The 27,084-nt window shown below is 38.6% G+C and overlaps 1 protein-coding gene across 2 annotated transcripts in view; it reads left to right on the top strand.

Moving 5' to 3' along the window:
- The window catches only part of ROBO1 (roundabout guidance receptor 1), a 559,072-nt gene that overhangs the window by 64,058 nt on the left and 467,930 nt on the right, over positions 1 to 27,084 (top strand). For both annotated transcript variants that reach the window (XM_081907820.1, XM_081907819.1), the window contains exon 2: positions 4,853 to 4,993. In XM_081907820.1, the coding sequence (XP_081763946.1) occupies positions 4,906 to 4,993 (88 nt within the window). In that variant the 5' untranslated portion in view covers positions 4,853 to 4,905. The remainder of the gene's footprint in view (positions 1 to 4,852; positions 4,994 to 27,084) is intronic.

Here is a 27,084-nt window from a genome sequence, read left to right as displayed (position 1 = left end):
AAATCATATTGAACATATTTATTTTAGTTCATAACCCCCACCCTGGCTTCCATGGAGTTGCCCTATTCAAACCTGGAGTTTCTATTATCCCAGCAGTTTATTTTGAAAATAAATACACTATCGTCATTAAAGCAAGGCCCGTCTTAGACAATTAGCACTGACATTATAGTGGGTCATGGTGTTGGGCTGTTTGCATGGTAAATTAACATCTCAAACCATATAGGTTTAAGTTTTCTCATACCGCATTGTGGCAGGACAGGAAAAATAAAGTAAATTTCCCCCCAAAATTTGTCATAAATCTGCCTGTCTTCTTTGGCTTCTGATACTCTGTTGGGTAAGGGGAAGCCAATTGGCTCTTTGCTTACACAAAGTCATTCTGAATCATGAAAGCACAGTATGCAGACATTCTTCTGACCTGCAGTACCAGGTGACTCATTACATTGAAGAAACAGAGTGCAGCTTCAAGGATCCCCACCCCTGCCCAGTGGATCCTGATGTAGTATAATACAGTATAAAAACAAAGATATTAAAACAAAAAGTGTGCAGCGATATCATTTTTGCTTGCTTTGGTTTCATTCCTTATATAGTTGTTTCTTATGCAGATAACATCCAAGTTAAGGGAAGCAGGAAACACCAAAAACTGATTAAATCTTTCCCCTATATTAACTGCAGTGCTTCACTTCCCCTTGGGGTTTGTGCACTTTTAATTTGGCATTGATTTCTTAATGATTGCAGCCACAGGAGAGGAACTTGTGTTTCTTTTATATGCCCCATGGATAGCGCCTCCAGCTTAAATCTCTTTAATACTTCAGAAGATACTTTTGAGGAATAAAATGTAGTTTAAGCTTGTAGATTCTGAAAGTTCTTGCTATACTGTTTTTTATTCATTGTCATCTGATGTACAGCCAGTGGGTGAAAATTCTCCTCCCGCAGTCATGATTGTTAAAAGATAGGATAGTCAAGCAACCACTGTTGCTAAGTAACTGGACTTGTACTATTGATTACTATCCTCATTGTATTGCCTAGATGGAAGAAAACAGCTAACATAAGTGTTCAGAACCCAACTTTTTGTCAAGGATGCATTTTGGAATTTGTGAAGAGAGCAAACAAATATCAGTTAGGAAGACACCAATTTTCTCTCAAAGGTTCAAAAGTCCACTCTTGTTTATATATTCAAGATTAGTTGGGGCAGGGGGGAAGGCCACCAAACCAGTACAACCCCAGGGAATTTTAAGTGCATTTGTTTTTATTATATTTTCATACAGCATGGAAACTATGGTAAAAAGTTATTGTGGTACCTTTAAGACTAACTCATGGTTATCTGATGAGGTTATGTCATAATAAGTTTGTCAGGCTGCATTCAGTATTGCATTAGTTTTAAATGGTAGTTATGTCTTGATTGTTTACGTTCCTTTCACATTGCAGCACCATGTTGCACTAAATTTTATTCATACTGATGTAAAACAAACATTAGAAAATAGGATCATTTCCTCTGCTAAGCATCTGTTGAGGGGAGAGGGTGATGGTGGAGGGGAGAAGAAGGCTCCTAAGCCTTTTGGAAATCTACTTGCAGATGGGATCCTGGGGTGAGGGTATTGAGGATCCTTAAGCAGACTTACTAAAGGAAAGTCAGTTGCATAGCATCTTCCACACCCTGTAGGGCCTTGCCATTGATGTCCAAGACCAGGGTTCCAGGCTTGCAAACTTTTTCTTTGTGCAACCAAATAACATGGAAACAAGCACTAAACTTTTACATCATGTGAAAGCTCAAATATAATGTGAAAATTGTCAGGGAAATGTAAAGGGAAATTGAATGAACTGACATGTCTATGCAGCATCAGCCATTAAGATGTCACAAGACTCTTTGTTGTTCTTGCTGCAAACAGATTAACATAACTATCCCTCTGGAAACAGCAAAGTTTATTCTGCTATATTATCAATATTGATTGTTATAATATCAACACAGGTCAAATAGTTATTTCTCCCTTCTGCCAACAAAAGGATTAGTGTTCAGTTGTCTGCCTAGCTAGTATATAGACTTAATATTGTGTACAATGATCAGTCATTATATATGGCTCTGCTGAAAGAGGAATAATCCCTTGAAGGAATCAGACCAGTGTACATTTGGGTTGCTTTCTGATGCATTGCAGAACAGTAACATGCCATATAGGCTTTGAAGACTCCTCAACAAATTCAGCTGGTGCAGAATGCAGCAGCTAAGGCATTTGAGAAGCTAAAATGGAGAGAGAATAGCTCTCCTTTAGATTTTAGCTCTCCTCAGTCACCGTTCCTGCCACACTCCACAAATTGGAAGCCAAACTTGAGGAGCCTCTTGAAGTCATGTAGGCTCCATACATATTTTAGAACTCTGATCTCCCATCTCATCCCTGCTTTCAACAGAAACACAAACCCAATAAGAGTTTGCACTGGGACAATTATTTTTTACTTTTAGAAGGTTAGAGTAATACTGAGAGAACTTCTGGGTTAGTGCTCTGTTGTTGTTTCTAAACTATATGCCACAAAGGCCATTATACAATCTGAAACAAGTGGGATCCTCCTTAATGAGGGTCCTGGTTGGGCACGGGCCCCTGAGACACCCCACCCCCTGCTGGGTTGTAGGCAGGGGCGTGGCCCAGGCCTTGTCTGTATGGCCCCACAATCACTCCAGGCCGTTTGAGCCAATCTGATCCAGGTGGCATGGTTGGGGGGACCTATAAAAGTGGCAGCACGACATTGCTGAGGCACTTGCTTCACGCTGCAAAGCACCCGCCCTCCCGTCCCTATTTGTTGGTGTTGCTGCCTTGGCCTTGCTTCGGATATTGGTTAGTTGCTTCGGATATTGGTTAGTTTCCTGTTTTGGAACAGGGGCCAGGTAGGAATTTTTCCATTTGGCAAAATGGCACTGGCCACTTGGTTTGCACCTACCCCCTTAGCAATCATCACAACTTTGGTTTGGTGGTTAGGCATTGGCTTAGTGAGGTGTGTGGGAGGGGAGGTGTGCCATCACCTGCCCCTCCATGAATAAGGGTATTCTGGTAAAGGAATCTGGGGATCCTGGATCTATTCCGAAGTCCACTTGAGGGGCTAGGCCCAAGCCAGGGGTGAGCTTCGGTTGGTTTTCATCGGTTTGCTCCCTCGTTTGGTGTTTACCCTTCCAGATTACCTGCCAGAGAGGCAGGAGTCAGTTACAGTTGGTTGCCAGTGCCTAAGCCAATACCACTCACTTTGCTGTAATCAATAAAATTGTGGCCTAAATTTTGCCCCAAAACTTAAACCTAAATTACGTGTCAGGGTCAAGTTATTTACTTAGGGATGGGCTTGGGGGCCTCGGAGCACAATAGTGATTTGAGATCTCCAGAACTCCAAATATCCAGCACATTTCTGGCCGCCTCTATAGAAGTAAGTGCTCGTGAAGGGAACTAAAAATACTGTACCTGGTAAATTGTTGCATCTCTAATATGTGATTTTGTGACAATATTACAACTACATATCGTTGAAGGTTGATGATATTTTTGTTAAAATAAATAGGGAATAATTCAATTCTAGGAACTTGAACTGATAATTGGTGTTAAATTATCCTAGCTATAATTCTTGCAATGTGCCAAAGGGGTTAGAGGACAGAACTCAGTTTATTTTCCTAAACTTGAGTGGACTGAAGGACAGAACTCAGTTTATTTTCCTAAACTTGAGTGGACTGAAGTTTCTAAGTGGTGAAGTTCACCGCTTAGAAGTTTTGAATAGTAAGTATAATATAAATACCTGAAATAAATATATCTAGGTATGTATCATTTTTTGAATATAAGGTTTGAAATAAATGCAAACCCCCAAAGCTTTGGCACAAATATTGTAGGATTCTGATTTTGTTGTGTTTTAATTATTTAATTTTATAGTTCATTTATGTGAATGTCTCCATCAGAACAGTGCTAGTCAGTTTGGGTTAAAAGGTGCAAAGAAGCAGACAAGAGGAGAAGGGCAAGAAGTTGGATGTATTTCAGTGTAGGTTGCCATGGCAGCAGCACCTAAATAAATATGACAGAAGCTGAAAACCTGAAAGAGGGGGGAAAGAGATGTAGCACTGATTACTGTTGCATTATTTTCATATATTTTACATACCTAAATTTATATACCAATTATATACCAAGACACCCATTGCCTTGAGTGTCTTCTTAATAGACTTCATAACTGAATTATCATTCTCAACCTTTTATTCTATATATAGAATTGTTTTTACATATGGAAATATTTTTAATTGTATGTACAGCCATACCTCATGTTACATTTGCTTCATGATACGTTTTTTCAGGTTGCCTCCCGCGGTGACCTGGAAGTACCGGAAAGGGTTACTTCTGGGTTTCGCCACTCACGCATGCACAGACACGCAAAATGACATCACGTGCATGTGCAAAAGTGGTGAATTGCGACCTGCGCAGGTGTGGGTTGCGTTCTTTTCATGTTGTGAACGGACCTCCAGAACAGAACCTGTTTGCAACCAGGGATACCACTGTATAGAACTATTTTATATATGGAATTGTTTTTCTTTTGTTTTCAAATATGGAATTATTTTAATTGTTGTTTTTTGCTATAAAAGGAAAAAAGGAAAGCGATTCACATAAGGAAAGTGATTCGCAAATGGAAAGTGATTCGCAAATGGAATCTAACAAACAAACAAACAAACAAACACAACATTTCTTAAATGAGAGACCTTAGCCAGGAGTCGACTTAGTCTCATAGCACAAGATTTTGCTGTGTTTGTATGTGTGGCTATTCTAGAGATTAATTCAGCACAGATTTTGTTTAATATCTTCTGAATTGTTTGACAATATAAACAGTTGTCTTATTTTCCTTGTTACAGATAACCTTTCTAAAAGTGTTGTTGGGCTGGTGTAATGCAAGAACAGAAGCAACATGAAATGGAAACGTTATTCTTTTACTGTCGTGGTAGCTGTACTCAGCCTGTCTCGGGTTCATCAGTTACTGGGTCAGCTTATTCCAGGTAGGATTTGTTTTATACAAAACATTTGTACAACAGAATGTGATTTGTCAGTGTGAATGTATATATGTGTGAGAGAGACTACAAAATCTGAATGCTCTTATGTTTTATTATTGCAGGTACTAAATGGCTTCTTTGGGTTTTTCAATTTTACACACACACACTACCTAAAAAGTGAATTAAGAATAATCCTTGAATATCAAGGAACAGTACCAAACTATAGAAAATAAACGGCTAAAATAAAAATAAATTATTAAGAATGATGTGTCTCTTCAAACCATATAGTCCAGAGCACTGATGAATTCTAGAACAATATAGTTCTAGAGATGGTATGCTAATTTTATATCTGCAGTAGGAATGAAAACCAAAGTTCAGTAGACCGAATGGAGAATAATCCAGTTTGCTAACAAGCTCTTAACATATTGGGACCAGTTTACCTATGAGATCACTTACCTCACCTCACGTGTTGAACTGGCAGTACTGCAGGTGTCACATAATACCAGTTCTGTATTAGTAAGAACTCAATTGTTAAATAGAGATAGATGAGAGATAGATAGATGAGAGATGATGATAGATGATAGATAGATAGATAGATGATAGATAGATAGATAGATAGATAGATAGATAGATAGATAGATGATAGATGATAGATAGATAGATAGATGATAGATAGATGATAGATAGATAGATAGATAGATAGATAGATAGATAGATAGATGAGAGATGATAGATAGATAGATAGATGATAGATATAGATAGATAGATGATAGATAGATAGATGATAGATATAGATAGATAGATGATAGATAGATAGATGATAGATAGATAGATGATAGATAGATAGATGATAGATAGATGATAGATAGATAGATAGATAGATAGATAGATAGATAGATGATAGATGATAGATAGATAGATAGATAGATGATAGATAGATAGATAGATAGATAGATAGAGATAGATAGATAGATGATAGATAGATTGCCAGCAACAGAAATGCTCTGAGAGACTGAAGTGTTGTCCCACCAGTTTCTGAATACTGCTGTTTCTATATCAAATTTGTGTCCAAAAAGACTGTTAAAAAGGAAGGGCATTGCTGGGATGTGATGTTGTATATTACCTTTGAGGATGATCTCCAGATGATAAATCTGATATTATTCACTAGGGTGTTATAAACAAGTATGGAGACATAGAGTTGGCACTAACATTTCCTGCAGAGCTAGTCCATCTTTCTGTGTCTCTGTCATGGTTCTGTTTAGTTTAGATTAGCCAGTTTAGTTTAGTTTGTGTGTAAATGCCAACAGGCTAGTCCCTGAGGCTTGTTAGAGAGAAACACCATTGGCTAAGATGGTAGTCAATTTTAGTTTGGAGATGTAGATGACAACAAGCAGTTTGCTGCTGCTTTCTCTTCAGGGTCTGTCTGTGTACTGGTCTGTCTTCAGTGTGTTGAATGGCTGCAGCTTTAAGAATACCAATGTAAATTCTTCCTATATGAGTTCCTGTCTAACAAGTTGAACAGAATGCAGTTGTATTGTGGGATATGACTATAGAAGATAGAATATGGTGGGTGGGTGCATGTGTGCGTGCGTTTTGGATGCAAACGGGGGTTGTGTTGATTATGTCTATGGCAATAGTGGACAGCTTGGTGAAGCTGTGCTGCTCATCTGATGTCCCTCAGCACAGAACGGGTTGGAAGAACCCTCAGAAAAAGATTTAGGGAGAGAGGGCATGGGGAGAGAACATTCTATTGCACAGGTGAAAGTCTTTATGTTAACAGAACTGCTTTGTTCAATGTCATCTAATCTGCCAGCTGAGAATATCATCTTTAAGTTGCCACAATATACTCTGCTGTTTTTGCTACAGCATCTTTCATGTGTCAGTAGAGCTAGTAGGAGTTAGGAAGGTAATGAACTACTTACAAGGTTTGAATGGAAAGAATCATACAGCCTAAGTATTACCGTATATTGTCCTGTTTTTATTTCATTATACAGATATCTCTATATGAATAGAAAGGAGCACATGGATGATCTTGCATGTTTATATATCATGTGGGTTGTATTACTAACCTGAGTTGGCATATATTGACTCTCAAAACACAATGAAGCAAATCTAGCCAAAGATTTTGGCAATCCTTTTGGGATCACATCAAATAAAAAAGATTTTTCTGTGTTGTGTTTTAAAGCTTATGAATGGTTCATAAAGAAAACTTATATGTATAATTTAAACTGCAATAAATAGAAAAGCCAAGTACAACTTAAATGCAAATTACTATGGCTTCAAATGTTATACCTTCCCTATGACATCAGGATTTTTAAGTTTGTTTACAGGGAGACTCCCAAAATTGCTTTAGGCCTTCCTCAGTGTTGCTTAAAATCCAAGATTTAACTGGTTGTGCTTAGAAAAGAGTGAAGGCAAACAAAAGAATCCACACCAAATGGGTTTGTGTTTCAAGGAATCTTGAGAAAACAAAACATGTTAAAAACTCCCTTGGTATTTGGGAGATAATAGAGCAACCTTGCTTTCAGTCAGCATGATAGGTGAGAACACAACCCACACTAGATGCTGCAGTAATAGCTGGTTGGCAACTACATCAGGAGAATGTTTAAAAATTTAATAGAAGGTGCTGGGTTCAATATTCATTAAGACTGCAGTATTCAGTGATGATAGGTTTGGAGACCTTTATATCTGATATCTTATACCTGGTATCTTTATTTTGTTAGGATTTTAACATTATCTATGGATATGGAGAACCTAGAACTGACTAATTATAAGGCAAACTTAAATTATGATATTAATCTCTCAACATTTTAGTTCAGTTACTGTAACAGATTTTATCCATTTAGCATAGGCCAGTCAGGAAAACAGGAAGAATAATAGTCAGCAAAGCTTTTACAGCAAAAAAGATAACAACCTGCATACTCACTGGTTAGTAAATGTTTACCTGAATAAAATTGCCCTTCATTGTTGCCCTGCTGAAAGTTACTTAGACAAACTCTTTGAAATAACTTCTACATGTCTAGACACTGCAGGGGGGTAATGGGGAAATTCCTTGTGGAATCCATATTATGCACACATTCAGAAGTTTGCTAAGCACTCAGTAGATGCTGGCTTTTCATAATGTTCAGATGTCTAGTTGAAATGTCTGTAAAAAGTTCCCAGCATTATAAGAATTCACGTTTAATACTAAAACTGATATGAGACAGCAGTTTGATTCAGAGTGAGCATGAGTCCCACAATGTGGGAATTTTATTACAGCTCTTATGGGTATCAGCATTTTGTAAAGAATATGAATAGCTAAATGAGAAACTATTTAACTAATTGCACTGTAGATACTGATTTGCATTAAATTCTGAAATACTAGATACACACACACACACTTTTTATATTGCTCACTGTAGACCAAACCAAATATACTCCATCATAGTTTAATAATCATAATTATTTAATTTGGTATGGCTGCTTCTCATATCTGACTTGTTTATATCCCATTCCATCACGATACTGTGTAATAGCTGAGCAAACCAGCTCAACCAAACATCATGTTATCATATCAATTCACGTTCGTTTGCTGCAAATTAAGCTATACATTGGAAGATCATTATTTCAGTGCAGTCTATAAGCACACTATCTCAACGAAACGTAATATATCCATTTAGCCATTCATGTTTAGTGTACGTTACATTAAGCTGCTGTTGGGAAGATCATTATTTCATATTGGCATAAGCCAAACTTATAAAGTCAAAGTGTGTCAAAGTTAAGTGTCAAAGTTCAATTTTATTTATGGAGGCATAAGTGCTTTGTGTACAAGACACAAGCCAATCATTGTGTATATCTTTTGTAAATATTGCAACATAATTATGAAGAGTTCCTCCCGTCCTGATTTATTCACTGATTATAGTCTTACACTTCACCTGTATACTTGGAATAAAGTTCCATTGATGATAAATCTATAGAATTTAATATGTGTGATTTGAACTGCAGTTCTGTTTGGAAAATGTAGCATCTTCAAACAATATCTTTATATGGCAAACTGTATCTGCCACATATTTTAAAAACTATCCGTCCAGGAACAGGGTTGTCAGTCATCACACGTCTTTTTCTCCTCACTTTTTATTTTGATTGACACAGAGAAAGGGTCTAAGCGCGTTGAATGTTGCAGTTTCCCTAGCTCTAACAGTTGACCTTTGTTTATTCTTTGCCTTTTTTGTGAGAATAACAAAGGTCTGGAAATCCTATCAACCAAAATGTCATGGCCCAAAGAGGGTAGATATTAAGAGTGAGGGGGGGAGAATAAGAAATGACTCCACACGTTTTGCCTTTTAGATGCTGTCACTATGTATGCTGCCAGGTCTTAATAAAGAAAAGATTGCCAGCTGCACTTCAATTCAAGGTCTCTTTATTAGCCCCAGTTTATCCAGCATGAGGTTTTATTTAATTGTCTGAATAGATGGTGACAAACCAAGAGGCACAGTCAGCTGCATGATACTTAATGAAGAAATCCGTATTTCTAATCTAGCTGTAGAGCACACAACTCTCCTGCTTTGATGAACTGGCCTTTTGTGATGAACCTGACTGGAAAGCCACATGTGCTACACTGACTATCTAATTAAGTCATCAGAATGCATTGGAGCAAACGGAGTGGTTCACATGGACTCGTATAAATAATTTCAGTTCCTCTATTACCTGGCTAATAGAAAGTGGCACTGTTCCAGATTATGACTGATAGGGGTTAGATGGTACAGCTGCTGCAATTATGCTAGCAGGTAGATATCTCTGAAACACTTTTCTTCTTTGTCCACAAGCATTGTGGAGCCACTTTGTTCTACTCATTTGTATTTTATGGTGATGTGTTGTTATACCCCTTTTATTCCACCGCTGCTGCCACTTATTCCCCTATCCCTCCAGTACTTTTGCCATGAACATGCCCTTTCTCCGTCTACTTTGCTAACCTACTTCTTCATGGTTATTCTTCAACCTATTCATACACTTCTTGAAGAATGCAACAAAAGGTTGCTGTGTAGCTTTTTTTTATAGCAGAACTACTGGTGTGTCTAGCAGCGGGGACTGAAAATGTTCTGGAGTGAATCTCTTTCAAGCTGAATAGCCAGTTTGGCATACTAACCTTATTCGATTGTAGTTCAATAGCAAAATAAAATTTAAAAGCATTTTTCATGCATTTATTATAAAGTAGTTAATGTTTATTCTAATAGTGCTTCTCAGTCTTAATACCTATATGCTTCAAATGTAATTGACAGAAAATCATATACCATGTATAAATACAGGAAATTAGAGCATAGAGGAAATGGCAAACGGTAATAAAGAGAGAACAAAGATAATGATCTATTGATCCTGGTTTGACATGTGGAGGTTTTTTTGTGTTTTGTTTTTGGTGGAGGCAGAATACAATGTTGGGTTGGACCTCCTTTCCTCTTTTTCTTTATGCATACAGAAGCTGTCAACACTATCTTTAGTTCATTTGCATAATTCTCCAATTAGCTACCCAAGAAACTGTGCAGAATTAGGGTTATGAGGCACATTATTGGGGTGGAAACTCGGCATATTTAGGGACCAAATAAGCAAAATGAATCTGTGCTGTTTTTTCCAACTGGACTATCCTGAATTGTAATTAAAATGCCATGAGAAATATAGGAACTTGTCACTTTGTAGATCACTCATGCTTAAGGTTACTACCATTGTTTCATATGCAATATCTTGACATTAGGGAGTGTAGTACATTTTTACTGCTGTTTCCTAATACTTATTCTCTATAGTCATTTTTACATCCATGAATTGCACACAGAATGTATAGTGTAGCAACTTGGTCTCCTTTCCCTAACATCCATCCATTCATGGACTCTGTACTTGCAGATACAGCATATGCACAGATGGTATGTCTATCTCAGGGGTCAGCAAACTTTTTCAGCAGGGGGCCAGTCCACTGTCTCTCAGACCTGTGGGGGGCTGGACTATTTTTTGGAGGGAGAAAAATGAATGAATTCCTATGCCCCACAAATAACCCAGAGATGCATTTTAAATAAAAGGACACCTTCTACTCATGTAAAAACACGCTGATTCCCAGACCGTCTGTGGGCCGGATTTAGAAGGCGATTGGGCCTTATCCGGCCCCTGGCCCTTAGTTTGCCTACCCATGGTCTGTCTATATGTGCACTTGGGCATTGCTAAAAACAGGACACCTGATTATGTGGAGAGGACCAAGGTATATAGAAGAGCCACAAATCTTCAGTCTTAAAGTAACAGTTCACAGTGTTTGGTGGAAGCTGGTGAAGATCCTGCTTGAACTCCCTCTCCCATAACATCCATCATGAGGGGAGAAATTTATGTGAAGAAGTAGGATTAATCCATACACAGGAATAATATCTGGCCACCTTGATCAATTGCATTCATCCAGAATCTAAAATAGATGAACAGTCCTTCTTAGTGAATTGGAACTGCATACATATTGGCCAGTTGATTCCTTTCGTACACTGACACCTGCCCTGCTCCTCTATAAGTAATATCGATTGAGGCTGATACTGTAACCCCGCGCACCAGTTTAGTGCGGAGATCATATATGCATATAATCATTTGTTGTGTACATAGAATCATGCTACATTGGGGCAATTCTATTTCTAAAAAGACATGATACAGTTAAATATCATTCTTAATTATCGCTATTTATTTCGGAAATCAGATATTTAATGGCAGTAATATCTATTTTTTAAAGTCCAACTTGACTGTAATATTTTTCTCCCTAGGTGCTGTAAGAAATCAAAGGGAACACCTATTTTTCTTTAATTAGTTTTTTGCTTAAGGCATTGTTGCAGGCATCAGTGAAGATGAAAGACTCCCTCAAGGCTGCTGCAAAACCCCTCTGGTTAACCATTTACAACTAGGCTTCCATTTTTAGGCAATCAAATGCTTTCATTATATTTAATGGTTGCCTTGTCTTTTTGAATAGTATCCATAGACCAAATTTTTATGTTATTTACATCTTGTGGGGTGGGTTTTAAACAAGAACATGGTAAAATGAGAGCTATGCCAGCTTCATTTTGAAAGAGATGTTATAAGACTTCCAAGGTTACAATTTTAATATCAGGGAGGAGATTAGCCAATTAGAATTCTGGAATACTCTGCTGTTTAGTGTAAAGATCACCATTTTTGCCTGCCAGTATAAATGTATTCTTAAGGAAAAATATGTTTAATGGGGCGAGGGATATCTGATTGGTACAGAAGATAATATAACTACTGTCATGCATAATCTAAATTCAGAATATTTTCTATGTAGAAGATGTTTAGCACTTAGATTTCAAAAAAAAAGTGATTGAAAGTAAAACATAAGTTTACTTTTGATGACTGTTTGTAGACATTTACCTAAAAATGGAAGTATATGGGATTTTGGGACTGTTCAATTCTTTGTATCACATCACATTTCCAAAAAAATTAAGTCCACAGCACCAGTATAGGGCATATCCCCTCTCAGGGACTTAAATATAATTGTCAATCAGACAGAGGGAAATGCCATTATTGAGAAGCTTATTACTTTTGCAAATATATGTACTGAAGATGAACTAATTAAATACATTAAATTAATAAATGAATAAGAGCATAGGTGCCTACTCCATGGGGCCTGAGGGGGCCCGAGCCCCCTCAAAAATTCGTTTGAGGGGGCTCCGCCCCCCCCCAATAATTTAAGAAAATTATTTTTTATTTTCCTTGTTTGACGATAGTTACCTTTTAAAATACATTCAGTAATGAGTTAAAACAAAGCCACTCCCGATCTAGAGAGGGGGTGGGGTTGCGGGCTCTCGACCCATCAACAATCTCGCGGGGCTGGCGTCAGCCCCGCGAGAAGCGGGGATTCCCCCTAGCTCATTAATATTCACCGCCCACGGCGGCAGCCAATCGGCTGCCGCAAAGGGCGGGCCCTCACAGGTTCACTTAAGGTCGGGGCAGCCCGGGGCTCACCCCTTTCGTTCCCCCAGCAGCAGCGGTTTGGAGGTCTTGGGCCCCCCCAATATTTTGTATAAGTCGGTATGGGCCCCCGCCCCCCCAATATTTTTTATAAGTCGGCGCCCCTGAATAAGAGATTGCAAATAGATACAATCTGTGCATATGGTTTTAGAAGACATCTTTACTTCCACTGAGAAACTAGATTTTCTTGCGATTAATTGCAGTTTACTACCCTGTGGATACAAAGCAATAAATAAATAAACATGCCTTCTCTGGATAATCTCGGATCTTCATATGGAGTGCATGTAACAGATGAGGCAGGAAATAATACCATTTCAGGGAGGTGATCCTGCAGTATATTCTTTAAATTAAAGCCTTACAAACTGATCAACTGACCCAGCCATGTTAGATGCAGATGTATCTGCAGTCACTCCAACTCAGTTTGTGTCTTGCAAAGAAACAGCTGAAATCCCCTCATTGTGGGGGTTTCTATGTGACTAAAAAACAAAACAAAAACCTAAGTCATTCATTCAATTGTAGGTCTGACTTCAAGATCTGATTCAAAATATTTAACCTTTGCATTACTGCATTTCCTCCAGTCAATAAGTGTCGTAGTCACCTTGCAAGAAACAATGGAAAGCCTTCAGTCAGCATTTGCAAGGCATTCTTTTTAGATAGGATAATAGAAGTTTGGCATTAGAAGCAAATGTGTACCGAAATAAAGGAGCACCTCATCAGTTGTGAAAAGTATAGTCATTTATTATACAGTACATGTCACCATGATGTACTCAAACAGTTTCTAGAAATAAATAAGGTCATGATTACAAAATATTTGAAAGATGCACCTGATAAGGCCTTTTACATACTCTACAAGGAAATGAGGTGTCGTTAAGAACAGACCCTTGAAGGATGACCATATTTTCTACATAGAAGGATAGGCAGGATGGGATTACTTTTTTCATATATCAACAAAAGGCCCAAACTCTAGACATCTTTTGCTTCCTGTTAAAATGCTATGCAGGTTTTCAATTAAGCTTTTGACAAGCACACAAACAACTCCTTTTTTCAGTGAGGCCTGCCAAAAAAGGGCAATACTATCCACCTTGGAGGTCTCTCACTCCAAACCAGTGTGGGAAAACAGAAAGCCTCTATCTGGTTGCCCCAGGGGTACATTCTATTGCTTTCTTGTGTTGTTACCATTCTCAGAAAGCAAACCATTTCCATCCTTGGTTTTAATGGAGATTGTTTATTATGCTTATTACATTTTAATCCTTTTCTTCCTACAAAGATCTCAGGGTGGTGTCCACATCGCATGTCTGGCAGCTGCTGGTGGGAGTTGCAGATGGAGGATAATGGTACAGTCATACCTCGGGTTAAAGTCACTTCAGGTTTTCAGCTTGCGTCCTGCGGCGACCCAGAAGTAACGGAACGGGTTACTGCCAGGTTTCGCCACTCACGCATGTGCAGACACTCAGAATGACGTCATGCGCAGATGCGGCGAATCGCGACCCACGCACGTGCAGACGCGGGTTGCGTTCTGCTCATGATGTGAACAGGGCTCCGGAACGGATCCCGTTCGCATCCAGAGGTACCATGGTAGTTGCAATTGCAGGAGAGCACCAGAATGGAGAAAGCTTCCCTGGTCTGATACTAACTAACCACCAAACCACACCAACACATATCCAGATCTGATTGACTTTGTAGGACAACTTAATGTTCGCGATGTGAACATTTGTAATCTGGCATTACTTACTGAAGTATGGGGGTAGGGAAGACTAAGCAGGATACCAAATTAGAAGTGGCAGCGTGGCTGCAGATAGGTGGGGAAGAAATCAAAGAACAAAAATGTAGGGTTTTGTCAGTGAGCATTCCACAGCCCTCTGAAGCTCACATTTTGCTGTGAAAATCTGGCACAGTCCTAGAAAATTCTTTCCTTTTGTTGGGAAAATGTTTAGATATATAAATGGGCCCATGTATCTTTATTTGAGTGTTTGTCTTACCTTTTTAGTGGATTTCAGTCCTGCTGTTCAGCATCCAGAGCACCCATATACTGTTATGGCTCCTGTGTGGCATATTCCATATTATATTACATATTTAAGGAGTGTCCATAACACATTTTGTGTGTGATCCTAAGTGTAACATTTACAAGAAAATACCAGCAATATTTATCATGTAAGTTCCATGTGGCAGGGAACCAGGATTTCCTCCCTGCCTTTTGTACATATTAGTAAATGCCGGAATGTTTAAAGTAGTTGTTTTTATTTATCACATTTGTATCCCACCTTTTTCTTCAGTGAGTTCAAGGTGGCATACATTTAATGAAACAACCCTGTGAGGCGGAGAGGCGGTGACCGGCAGAAGGTCATCCAGTGAGATTCATGGCAGATGGGGGTGGGATTTGAACCTTGGCCTCCCATATTCTAGTCACTATATGGTCTATATTTTATTGTTATATCATTTATAGATATAGATAATGCAAATTAGTAGATGTGTGACAAAAATGCAGCAGATAACATGCTCTTCCACTAATGAAGGGATGTTTTACATCTTGCGCTATAGCCTTATGTAAGAATAATGGCATTAAGTCCAAATATGTTATATTGCGAATGTAAGGGCTTCTGCCACCTCATATACAAGCAGTGCAATGGGAGCTCTTGTAGAACCAGGGTTGTCTTACCCATAGGCACTATGGGTGCGGGACACCTGGGCGCGGGCTCTCAGGGGCACCAGGCCAAGAGTCCGGGGCCCGAGAGTTGAGTCCGGGGAAGAGCCAACCCATCAGTCGGAGCGCCATGGCGGGCTCTTCTGCTGCGAGCAGCTCTGTTCCATGAGTTTGGGGATGACCGAGCCAGCGAGACGCTGAGACGGCCGGCTGGCTCCACCCTCCTACGCACCTGGGACTGCCACATATGCTTAAGACAGCCCTGTGTAGAACACAGCTTTTATAAATACTGCATGAACTCTTGTTCAGGAATTTGCAGAATAGCATTAGCTGCTATATTTTTTCAGGATTTATTGAATCCAATCAATGGAATTCTTAATTTAAATGATTAAAAGCCCTAGGGGGGGAAATGCAAGTTTGATAATTCAATACAATGTCAAACCCTTTCTCACAACAAGTATGATCACTGCAATGACATTTGGAAATGGGCATTTGAGATGTGTATGATGTGAGGTTAATTTGGCTTATGCAGATAAAACATGTCATTCCAACATGTGGTTTACATGTGGTCATGTCAACATTGTAGCTTATGGGGGAAACTTCAGATAAAAAAAGCAATGAAAACGTTTGAATAATTAGAGGCAATATAAAATAAAGTATAATTGAATCAATTTAAATTTAAATTGCAAGGGAAGCTTTGAGATATTATAAATTACATCCTTTTAATTTCATAAACATGAAAAGGCAGTAAAACATATTAACCAGATTTGCAAAATTAATTATTTCTGCATTTGGCAACATTGGTAGGTTCATGGTTATAGTCATTGACATTCAGCTCACACAGTAGGTTTTGTTTCTATCCCTTGAGATCATCCTTTATTCCCTCTACTAAACTTTAAAAGGTTGATATATTCTCACAGAAATTCCCTGGGATGCCAGGCTGATTTCTCCCATGGATTATCAAAGGCCTGAGATCTTTTATAAAACCCACATTTGCAGAAAGATTGCCCTAGAGTGGCTCATTAAAGCGAAGTGATGCTCACAAATCTAATACCTTTCAATATGTTATTTTTATAAACATTTCATTCCATCTGGATATATAAGTTAGCTCTAAGTAAGGTCAGAATCTTTACAAGTTATTGCCACTCATAAATTGATAAAATATTCTGCAAGATATCTCAAAATGTTGATAATCAATTTTTATTGCTTATATATTTTAAAACATATGAATTATGGAGACACTTATTACAATTTTATGATATCACTTGATATTTGAGAAACTGTTTATTAAATAACTGCTGCATGATTTTGTTTCATGATATTAAAAGCCTGCCATATAGGCAAGATGCCCTTACTAATTTTCAAATAAAATTTTTGTGAGTCAAGAGCTAAGACTGAATAGCATTTGTTCAGTTATAGGGGGGTCCTATTTTAAAAGATAAATTTGAAGTATTTACTGAATAATGGACCTTCAATAAAAAGGTGTGTGTGTGTAGATCTAGGAGTGGTTACGCCCCCTCCAAAATATAAATGCACGTCATTATATCCTATTCCATTCACACCTGGTAGCTGATGCCTCAGGATTTGAAGGGAGGCCAGTGTCATCATTTAAAGTGTCACTTCTTCTTTACAATATTTACAACTTATTTTGGAAAGCCAAACCATGCCTAGGCTTAAATGTTTTTTCCTGACCCATTCTCTGTCTGGGCTTGGATTGGCTGCAAAGGCAGACAGGAATCTGGTAGATATGATGGAGATATGTACAACTGTAGAGAGTTTTGCAGAGGGCCATGTAGGGCAGTAGGAAATATCACTTGCCTGCTTGGGCCGAGGTGGCCTGAGTGCTGGCTTATGCTGGTCCTGGATTGAATTGGAGAAAGTGATGGCAGTATGGCACAGTGCTTGGATGAGAAATGACTGAGCCAAGAGTGGTTGAGATGGAGTCACATCAGTAGCTTTCCATTGGTGGCATCACTGACACCTTCTGGGAAGGGCAAGGAGCTGGTGAGATTGGCTCCACTGCTGTGCTGCACAGTCCCAATCTGGTGCTGTGCCACGCAGCTCTTCCATCTCCTCTTTGCTTCTCCCTCTCTTTCCAGTAAGTAGATGCACAGTCAATGCTGGGAGCTTGTTGCTTTGACTTCGCCCCACTAGATGTGCAAGTCCTTTGATAATCCACTCAAGAGACTTGGGCTTGTGTTTGGTTCAACATCCAATGCGGAATTTGGAAGATAAATATTTCTTGCTCATTTCTGCTACAACACACTTTTGTCCATTTTATCAGAGCTACCCATAATTTCAGTATGCCATGAACATCAGAAATCAAGTTATAAAGACTTCCATTGTTTATGAGAAGCATTGAAGTAATCCTTGTGCACTGCTCATGTGATGTGCTTGAGGACTGATTGGAAACTACAATCACTTCAGAATATGATGGCCTGAGTTTTAACTGAATCTGACTTTAAGCAGTATGTCTCAGATTTTACCCAAGGCAGAGAAGAGTTTGGGAGACTGCTAAGTCTTCCTCTGCTCTTGAAGTGAACTTGAATGAATGTTCAGTTTGCCTGATCATTTTGTATTTAAAAAATGTGCAACTGAAATTGTTAAAATACCAGTCTGGATTTAAATTTGTCAACCCTTCAAGCCTTTATATAACCATAGCTGATATTTTCCTTTAAGGACAATTCCAATTATGTTCAGACACAAACTCTATTGCAGGCATAGGCAACCTCAGCCCTCCAGACGTTTTTGGGACTACAGTTCCTATCATCCCTGACCACTGGTCCTGTTAGCTAGGGATCATGGGAGTTGTAGGCCAAAAACATCTGGAGGGCCAAGGTTGCCTATGCCTGCTCTATTGGTTAAAACCATAAGTTAAGTAATCAGAAAAGGGTATTTTTACTAACTAAATCAGAAAGTGTGACAAAAGTAGGACATGCCATATTTGTATAACAACACTATTAATAAATTATCTTAATCTAAAGCTTTGCTATACAGAATACTTCTCATGAATCAGTTGCAATTGTGCCTGCTGTGAAATTAATTTGGCATGTCATTGCTGCTTTCACTGCTCTCACATGGTAAAAAATCTTTTTTAAAAAATTCTTCCCCTTTGCTGCTTTTATTTAAGAAGATTCTTAAGAAATATGTAACCTGGGTGCTCAAAAGCTATTCATAGCATCTACTTGATGCAATTTCAGTTGAATTAATGAGATGTATTTATACTTTTGTTACAAATACTTTTGTTACAAATGTTAATGATCTTGCTGTGACAATAAGCATTCCTTTTGAAAATAATGTAGTGGTGAAAAAACTCCATAAAGATTGATGATTGACAGGATGATCGTACATATGTTTTGCTTATTGAGGAATAAGACCCACTAAGTTGGTTTAGGAGTACAGCATTAAACACTAAAAACCAAGATACTGTAAAACTGATAAATTAATTTCTCTCAGTAGTGGCCTTGGTTATTTGCTTGTACATGGAAATAACAGAAGTATTTGTAGCCATTACTACAAACTTTGTGTTGTTCCTTTTGAAATCCCATATATCAGATCCAGGCACTCCTAGATAAGATTGATTTTCTGGTTCATTTTAAACTAAAGTTTAGGCCTGGTTTGAGTGTTGAGACTGTCCTATATGATTGACAGCATTTGTCTAAAGAGAGACAGGAGAGTATCACCATGTTGAACTGGCCATGATGTTCTACTGGATTAGATGAGCCAGCAAGGCTCATTTTATGTTTTTATGTTTTTAGTCTCCTTGATCTCTTGGGCTTTGGATACCATCAGAAGAAGACGAGAGGTTGGCAATAAGATAATGGTATTTTTCAGAGCCAACCTCCTTGTTTTTTGAATTCCCTTCCCAGGGAAGCTCACCTGGTACCAACACTGGCACTGGTATACATTTAACAGGTATTTGAATGTTAAAATTGTTGTAGTTTTTGATACTGTTTTAACTGGAAACCTTGGTGATGATCCTTGGGTAATGCAGAGAAAGATTATTTTTGGTTATTGATTATTATTGGTGGATTATCACTTTTGTACAGTGGTACCATGGGTTACATACGCTTCAGGTTACGGATGCTTCAGGTTACATACTCTGCTAACCCAGAAATAGTACCTCGGGTTAAGAACTTTGTTTCAGGATAAGAACAGAAATCGCGTGGCCACGGCAGCAGTGGGAGGCCCCATTAGCTAAAGTGGTGCTTCAGGTTAAGAACAGTTTTAGGTTAAGAACGGACCTCTGGAATGAATTAAGTTCTTAACCTGAGGTACCACTGTATAGTGTTAATGATTTTAAATGTTGCATTTGTTGGAACAATATCTGTATTGTTATGTCACTTTGACATTCTTTGATAGAAAGTGACTAATTTTATTGATAGGATGACAGTTAAATGTACACAAATAGATAAAATCATATTGTAAAATAATTAATTTCTTTTCAAGTTATCCTAACAACAATAAATAGGGTCTTGGTTATAAACTTTAATTGAACCTGCCATTTGTCAGCCTGGCTAGGGCAGATGGGAGTTGAAGACCAACATCTGGAACTCACCATGTTGGCTTCTCCTGGTATCACTTCAACAATATTTTGATACAGATGTCATTTGCAGTATACATCATTTTTAAAAATCTCTTGCTAAAGTATTCCAAAACATTCTCTTAAAGATCCTGTGCTTGTTATAGCTTGGGTTAACTCATATTTAGACAATGCACAGATGGAATGATAAAACAGAATGGGTGATTGACATAGAACATTTCTCCTTTAAGAATCTGGCAAGCCATTCTGGGGAAGAAGGAATATGATATATGTTGACATAACTCTTAGTTTCCCTTTGAATAAATATCCAAAATCCTTAATGTAACACTACTAACACCTGGTGCCAATCATTCTCAGGCTCATTAATTCTGACAATGTTATTTCATTTTATGTACTTGATGTACATAAAAAAATTATATTTGCTCTGCAATCATTTCTAGACAAGAATTATATTTCAGAACATGCACATTTGACTTCATTGGGTAAAAGCTTTCTCAGCAGGTTTATGTGAACAGAATCAACCAAGGATTTGTGTTCTTTAAATAGTATATGTCACTAGTAAAAAGTTAATTGATTCTATTGTTTGCGGTGTGGTGTGTGTGGTGCTGAATGCAACTTTCTACCTAACCAGAATTTAATGTGAAATTTGGGGGCAGCTTGCTACAGTAAAGAGGAAAAATAAATATACCATGATAATTAGGAACTTTCTCCATGGTTGGTAATTGCAAGAATGGTATATACAGTGGTACCTCGGGTTACATATGCTTCAGGTTACATACGCTTCAGGTTACATACGCTTCAGGTTACAGACTCCGCTAACCTAGAAATAGTACCTCAGGTTCAGAACTTTTCTTCAGAATGAGAACAGAAATTGTGCTCCGCTGGCGCGGCAGCAGTGGGAGGCCCCATTAGCTAAAGTGGTTCTTCGGGTTAAGAACTATTTCAGGTTAAGAACAGACTTCTGGAATGAATTAAGTACTTAACCCGAGGTACCACTGTATCAGGGATTGTCAGCCTGGTCCCTACCGCCAACTAGTGGGCATTTCAGAATTCTAGGTGGGCAGTAGGGGGTTCTATGGCACAAGTTGAATCCTCCTTTCATCGAGCAGTGGTGGGCGGTAAGGAATTTTTGCCATCAAGAAAGATGCATTGGTGGGCGGTATAACAACAACAACAACAATAACAACAACAACAATTTTTATTATTTATATCCCGCCCATTTGGCTGGGCTTCCCCAGCCACTCTGGGCGGCTTCCAACAAAATATTAAAATACAGTAATAGATCAAACATTAAAAGCTTCCCTAAACAGTAGGTATAAAAAGGTTGACTACCCCTGGTATATATAGTTCACATTTTTCAAGGATGGCTCTTAATTATGTAGATTCCAAAACTAAAACTTAAAATAGGAATATTCAGTTGAGACTTTTTTTCACATGCGTAATTCACTGTTGTAGTACTAAGTGATGACTTCTGAGGTAAGGTAAAGGTAAAGGACCCCTAGACGGTTAAGTCCAATCATAGGCAACTATGGGGTGCGGTGCTCATTTCGCTTCAGGCCGAGGGAGCCAACGTTTGTCCACAGACAGCTTTCTGGGTCATGTGGATGGCATGACTAAACCACTTCTGGCGCAATGGAACACCATGACAGAAGCCAGAGCTCACGGAAATGCTGTTTACCTTCCTGCCAAAGCAATACCTATTTATCAACTTGCACCAGCTTGCTTTTGAACTGCTAGGTTGGCAGAAGCTGGGACAGAGCAACGGGAGCTCACCTTGTTGCAGGGATTTAAACTGCCAACCTTCTGAGTGGCAGGCCCAAGAGGCTCAGTGGTTTAGACAACAACGCCACCCGCTCCCTCTTCTGTACCACTTCTGTGGTACAGATTAATTGCAACAGAATTTTTCATATCATCCAATAGATCAGATACAATACTTTTTTAATAATGACAATTGACACAAGACTTGGTCTGAAACTTCTTTTGGCAGAGCTGAAATATTAAGGCCGCAATCTTTAGCCCTCCGCACATGTGCACTGTGAATTTAAAATACTATGGTAGTGTACCATAGATGAAAGCCCTCATGAGTTTCCAACCAGCATATGGAGTTCAGTACAAGAATAGGCTGCCCCATTGACTACAATGTGAGGATTGCTATGCTTTTAGAAAATACATTGAATATTTAAGTTAAATGCACAAATGCTTGGAAGCATAAATGGTATCTTCAGTATATAGATTTAGCTTTTCATGTATGCTTCAAATTTATCTTCATTATATTTGACCAGTCATCCATATATGGCTACTTCAAGAGTGGATTATTGCAATGCACTCTTTGTGGGGCTTCCCTTGTGCTTGATTCCTTAGTGCACAATGCTACAGCATGTCTGCTGACAGGAGTGAAAACCTGCCACCCTAGAACGCCTGTACTCAGGGACCATCACCAGTTACCAATCTATTACAGGACAAAGTTAAAGGTCTTACTGTTGGTCCGTAAAGCCCTAACAACTTGGGACCAGTTTCCTGTGATATTGCCTTACCCCATATGCCTAATTGACCGCTTTGATGTGCGAAACTGGCGCTCTTACAGGTGCCACATAATACTTTGTAAGAAATCTATCTTGTAGTGTGGGAGCATGCACAACTCCATCTCTATTGATATCTAGCAGATCCCTTCACTCTACTCTTTTTGGCGCCTGATAAAAGTGTTAATACAGGCCTACCCAAACATGTAGTGCATTTAATCTGTTTTTAATTTATTTCTTATTTTAATTATTATTTGAATGTTTTAAGCAGTTGTTTTAAACTGTAGCCTTATTAGACTTTTCAGGGGAGGTGTTTGGATCCCATTTCAAACTGAGTGCACAGAAACCCATTCCTTCAAAACTTTTTATTGTTTTTATTGTTTTATTCTTTTTATAAATTGCTTTGAATGGTTTTTAAAAAATAATAATCTAGCAGTATATAAATTATATGAAATAATAAATAAATAATGCAGAAAGCTTTGTGGACTATACCATGAATTCCTGTTATGGAACTATATAAATGCAGTAACCAAGAAAATAAATAAATAAATAAATAAACTCTTTGTTCTGCATAGGTGGTATGTGTGCATAACACTACTAAATCAGACATTTCTTTACATTGGAAATTTAAAGCTCTCAGCAAGCTGAAACAAATAGTTTTATTGGAAAGGGATAAATGTTTGATGCTGCTAAAAACCAAGTAAAAAGCACAACTATAATTAAGAAAATAACTTACAACTGTTCATCGGTAGTAGGTAAAGGACTGCAGGCATGCTAGCCTCTTTTGCCTACAAACCAGTGAAAACAAGCAAAAACTACAAAACTGAGAAAGATGGATTGTTGTAGTTATCTGTATTGGCCATATGTGTTGAGCTTCTGATGCCTGGGAGATAAGGCACAGGACCACTTTTCACCTAGCAGGCATTAATCCTTGTCATACAAGCATAATGTTTGTGCTTCTCTGCAAAATGTTACCCAGCAGTTCTTGGGATTGCATTTCTGTGCCAGGGAAAGCAGTATCTCAGAACTTTTAATGATGTGCCTGGCATAAATCTTAGTGTAGCTTTTCTCCTTGCTGTGGGTCATTCCTCATCCTTAAATAACTATGTAAAATTCTGGATTTCTCCTATTTCTACTTTATTCATTATGTTTTAGCTGGGTCTCCCAAAATGTTACGTGAAGATAGTATTATGCCAGCAAAGAGTTTCTGTCACATTTCTATTTCTCCTCCTCTTCCACCTCCTCCTCCTCCTCCTTCTTTTACTACTGCTATCCCTTCACTGCCTTTCACAGCAGGTCCCAGGGCAGATTACAACATTTTAAAATTCAGATTAAAAAGTAATAATTATAATTCAAACTCAATTAAATTAATTGAAATTAAAAATGAATTAAATTAAATTACAGCCACAGGAAAAGGTGGATCCTGAAAACGCATGTCTTAGGTGTCCATCCAAAAGGGGCCATAGCTGTTGAGAATGTTGGATCCATGAGTACTCCAAGCTTCAAACCTGCTACTTCTAGGAAAGTACAATCCCATACACAACAGGCTGTTGTTGTCCAGCCACCTGGACTTTGAAGGCACAACTCCTGTGTCTTTTTAGTTTTAGTCGCCATAATGTATTTATTGCATTTATATCCCCACTTTTTTCTCCAAGAAGCTCAAGGTGACGTACATGGTTCTGGCTATCTTCATTTAATCCCCACAACAGCCCTGTGAGGTAGGTTAGGCTGACTGGCCCAAAGTCATCCAAAGAGATTCATGACTGAATGGGGATTCAAACTCTGGTCTCCCAGGCGTAACCACTACATCACAAGGGATCAAATCTGGACATGTGAATATGAATGGCGTCTTATTTTCAGATGGTCAAAGCACACACATATTTGGGTGCAATAACTGGTCCTCATTCCAATATTAACCAGCTTCATAAAATGTTCTAGAAAAGGTTTAACAAAGAAATAAAAAACAAATGACCAAAATAAATATGGAGTTAGGAGGATGATCACAGTGGGGCACTAAATACACCTGCAGAAGATATTCATATTAAGGTTTATATTCAAATGTAAAATTCACATGTGCTACATAAACCTTCCTTGGTTCTTATGTCTACAAATGACAGTATTATAAATAAAGATAATAAATTAAGATGGGTCCAGACATTGCATAGTTACGATGCAATTTATTTTGAAGGAAAGAGTGTACTTGACACATGTACCATAGCATGATATGCCTGACTTTTGAGGTCTACTGCTTATAGACTCCAAATACATTTTAATGGAACTGAGAGGATTTCCTAATCAGCTGAAATAGCCATAGCTTACAGATAATATGATAGAATTTAGAAAGTATGCATCTTGGGATCATAGATTCCTTTTAGAGCCTTAAGAGAGTGAGGCAGGTGTATAAAAGGGAAAGAAGCAGACCATGCCATTGAGGGGAAAGGAAGCATTTGATGTTTGAAACTTCCACATTCCTGAAAGCACAGCTGTAGTTTGCCTTTTCAGAAAACTGGCAGTGCTGCCACAGGTGGGTGACTGGGCTTAATCAGTACAACAGGAACTTGGTAGTTCCTCCTGAAATCTCACCATCTAGCAAGAATAATGCTGTAAGTAAAGTTGTTTCTGTACCTAATACTGATTAATAGCATGACTTTACTTGGGAATAGGCCCTGGTGAAAGTCAGTTCCATCAAATGCCTGGGCCACATCTGTGTAAAAAGCAAGCATGAAAGGGTAAAATGGTCCAGTTGGTGATCATTTGACACTTGTGCCAGGATCGGCTTATCTTTCAAAAGCATTTAAACATCTTTTGTATGAAAGACACACACACACACACACACACACACACACACCCTTCTGCTTGTCTGACAGCTCCATACATCATATTGATGTTAAATCCATCTGACACATTGCCCTTTACAGTCTTCAAAATGTTTTATTTCATCTTCCAGAAAACTACTCTTTTCATGTTCCCGAAAACTGCTTTATAACAGTTTGATGACAATGATGATCTCCTATAATTGGTGGAAGTCGGGTTATTGTTATATATTATTATAATAAGTGCTTCTATAGTTAATGTGCTGTTCCTGGTTAGAATTCTACAACTTTAAGGGTTGAAAAGTCTGTTCTTTATTAATTCAGAAGAGCTTGTCCTGTCTATAAAAAAATCATGCATGGAGAAATATACAGTACTTGTGATGGGAATATTCTGGCCAAATTTCGGGAAGATCCAACTGAACAGGATAATGTGGGGGCGGGGGAGCAGATAACCTTTTCCTTTCATTTTTCCCTTGTTTGGATTCATTTCAGCATTTTTCTTCTGCCTGCATCTCTTTCTGCCTCCCTCCCTTCACCTTCCTTCTTCCGGTCATTTGCATATGGAGGAGAAAGGGGAGGCAGTGGAGACACAGGGAAGGCCTCCCCCTGCGGCTCCCCTCACCTTTCCCAGCCAAGGAAAGAGTAATTTTGGCTGTATGTATATGTGCAACCGTTGGAACTGAAGTCCTTTATATGATGCAATGCGACTCTAGTCCATTGTGTACAGACAAGTCTCTAAGATTCTCATTTAAAAATAAATATTAAATTGTGGTGACCATAGTTATACGTTGCAGAAGATGCTCTTTGACACTGCCTGTACCTGGCATTGTTTTTCCAGTCCACCCTCTAACCTGGTACTTTTCATGTTCCACTCTCCCCCTCTCTTTTCTATTTCTTTGGAAGGTAATTAAAATGGCATATCATATCTCGGGTGGCAGTGGCAATGCACTCATTTAGTTGCTTGCTTGCCTGCTTCCCTGCTTGCTTATCTGTCTTATGTAGTAGGGAAGTGTTAAGCAAAAAATAATTATGTGTATGTAGCAAGTGTTTGGGAAAGGTGTACCTTTTACATTTCTATCTGGACATAAAGTCCAGCTGAAAGACTAAGGCAAACAGTAGTTTATAATTTGTAGGTAAAAAAGGTAAAAGGTAAAGGACCCCTTGACTGTTAAGTCCAGTCAAAGGCGATTATGGGGTTGTGGCGCTCATCTCGCTTTCAGGCCGAGGGAGCTGGCATTTGTCCACAGACAGCTTTCTGGGTCATGTGACCAGCATGACTAAACCACTTCTGGTGCAACGGAACACCGTGACGGAAACTAGAGTGCATGGAAACACCATTTACCTTCCTGCTACAGCAGTACCTATCTACTCACACTGGCATGCTTTCAAACTGTTTGGTTGGCAGGAGCTGGGACAGAGTAATGGGAGCTCATCCTGTCCCGGGGATTTGAACCGCCGACCTTATGATCAGCTAGCCCAAGAGCTTCAATGGTTCAGACCACAGTGCCATCCGCGTCCTTGCTTACCCTTTTATCTTTTTTAAATTTATAAGTAAGCAAAACATGCAACACTGTCATTCATTCAGGGTTTTTATTTTACAAAAGTAT

The sequence above is a fragment of the Podarcis melisellensis genome, assembly GCF_964234715.1.
Source record: "Podarcis melisellensis genome assembly, chromosome: 4".
NCBI lineage: Eukaryota > Metazoa > Chordata > Lepidosauria > Squamata > Lacertidae > Podarcis > Podarcis melisellensis.
This window is presented reverse-complemented; position numbering and strand designations above follow the sequence as displayed.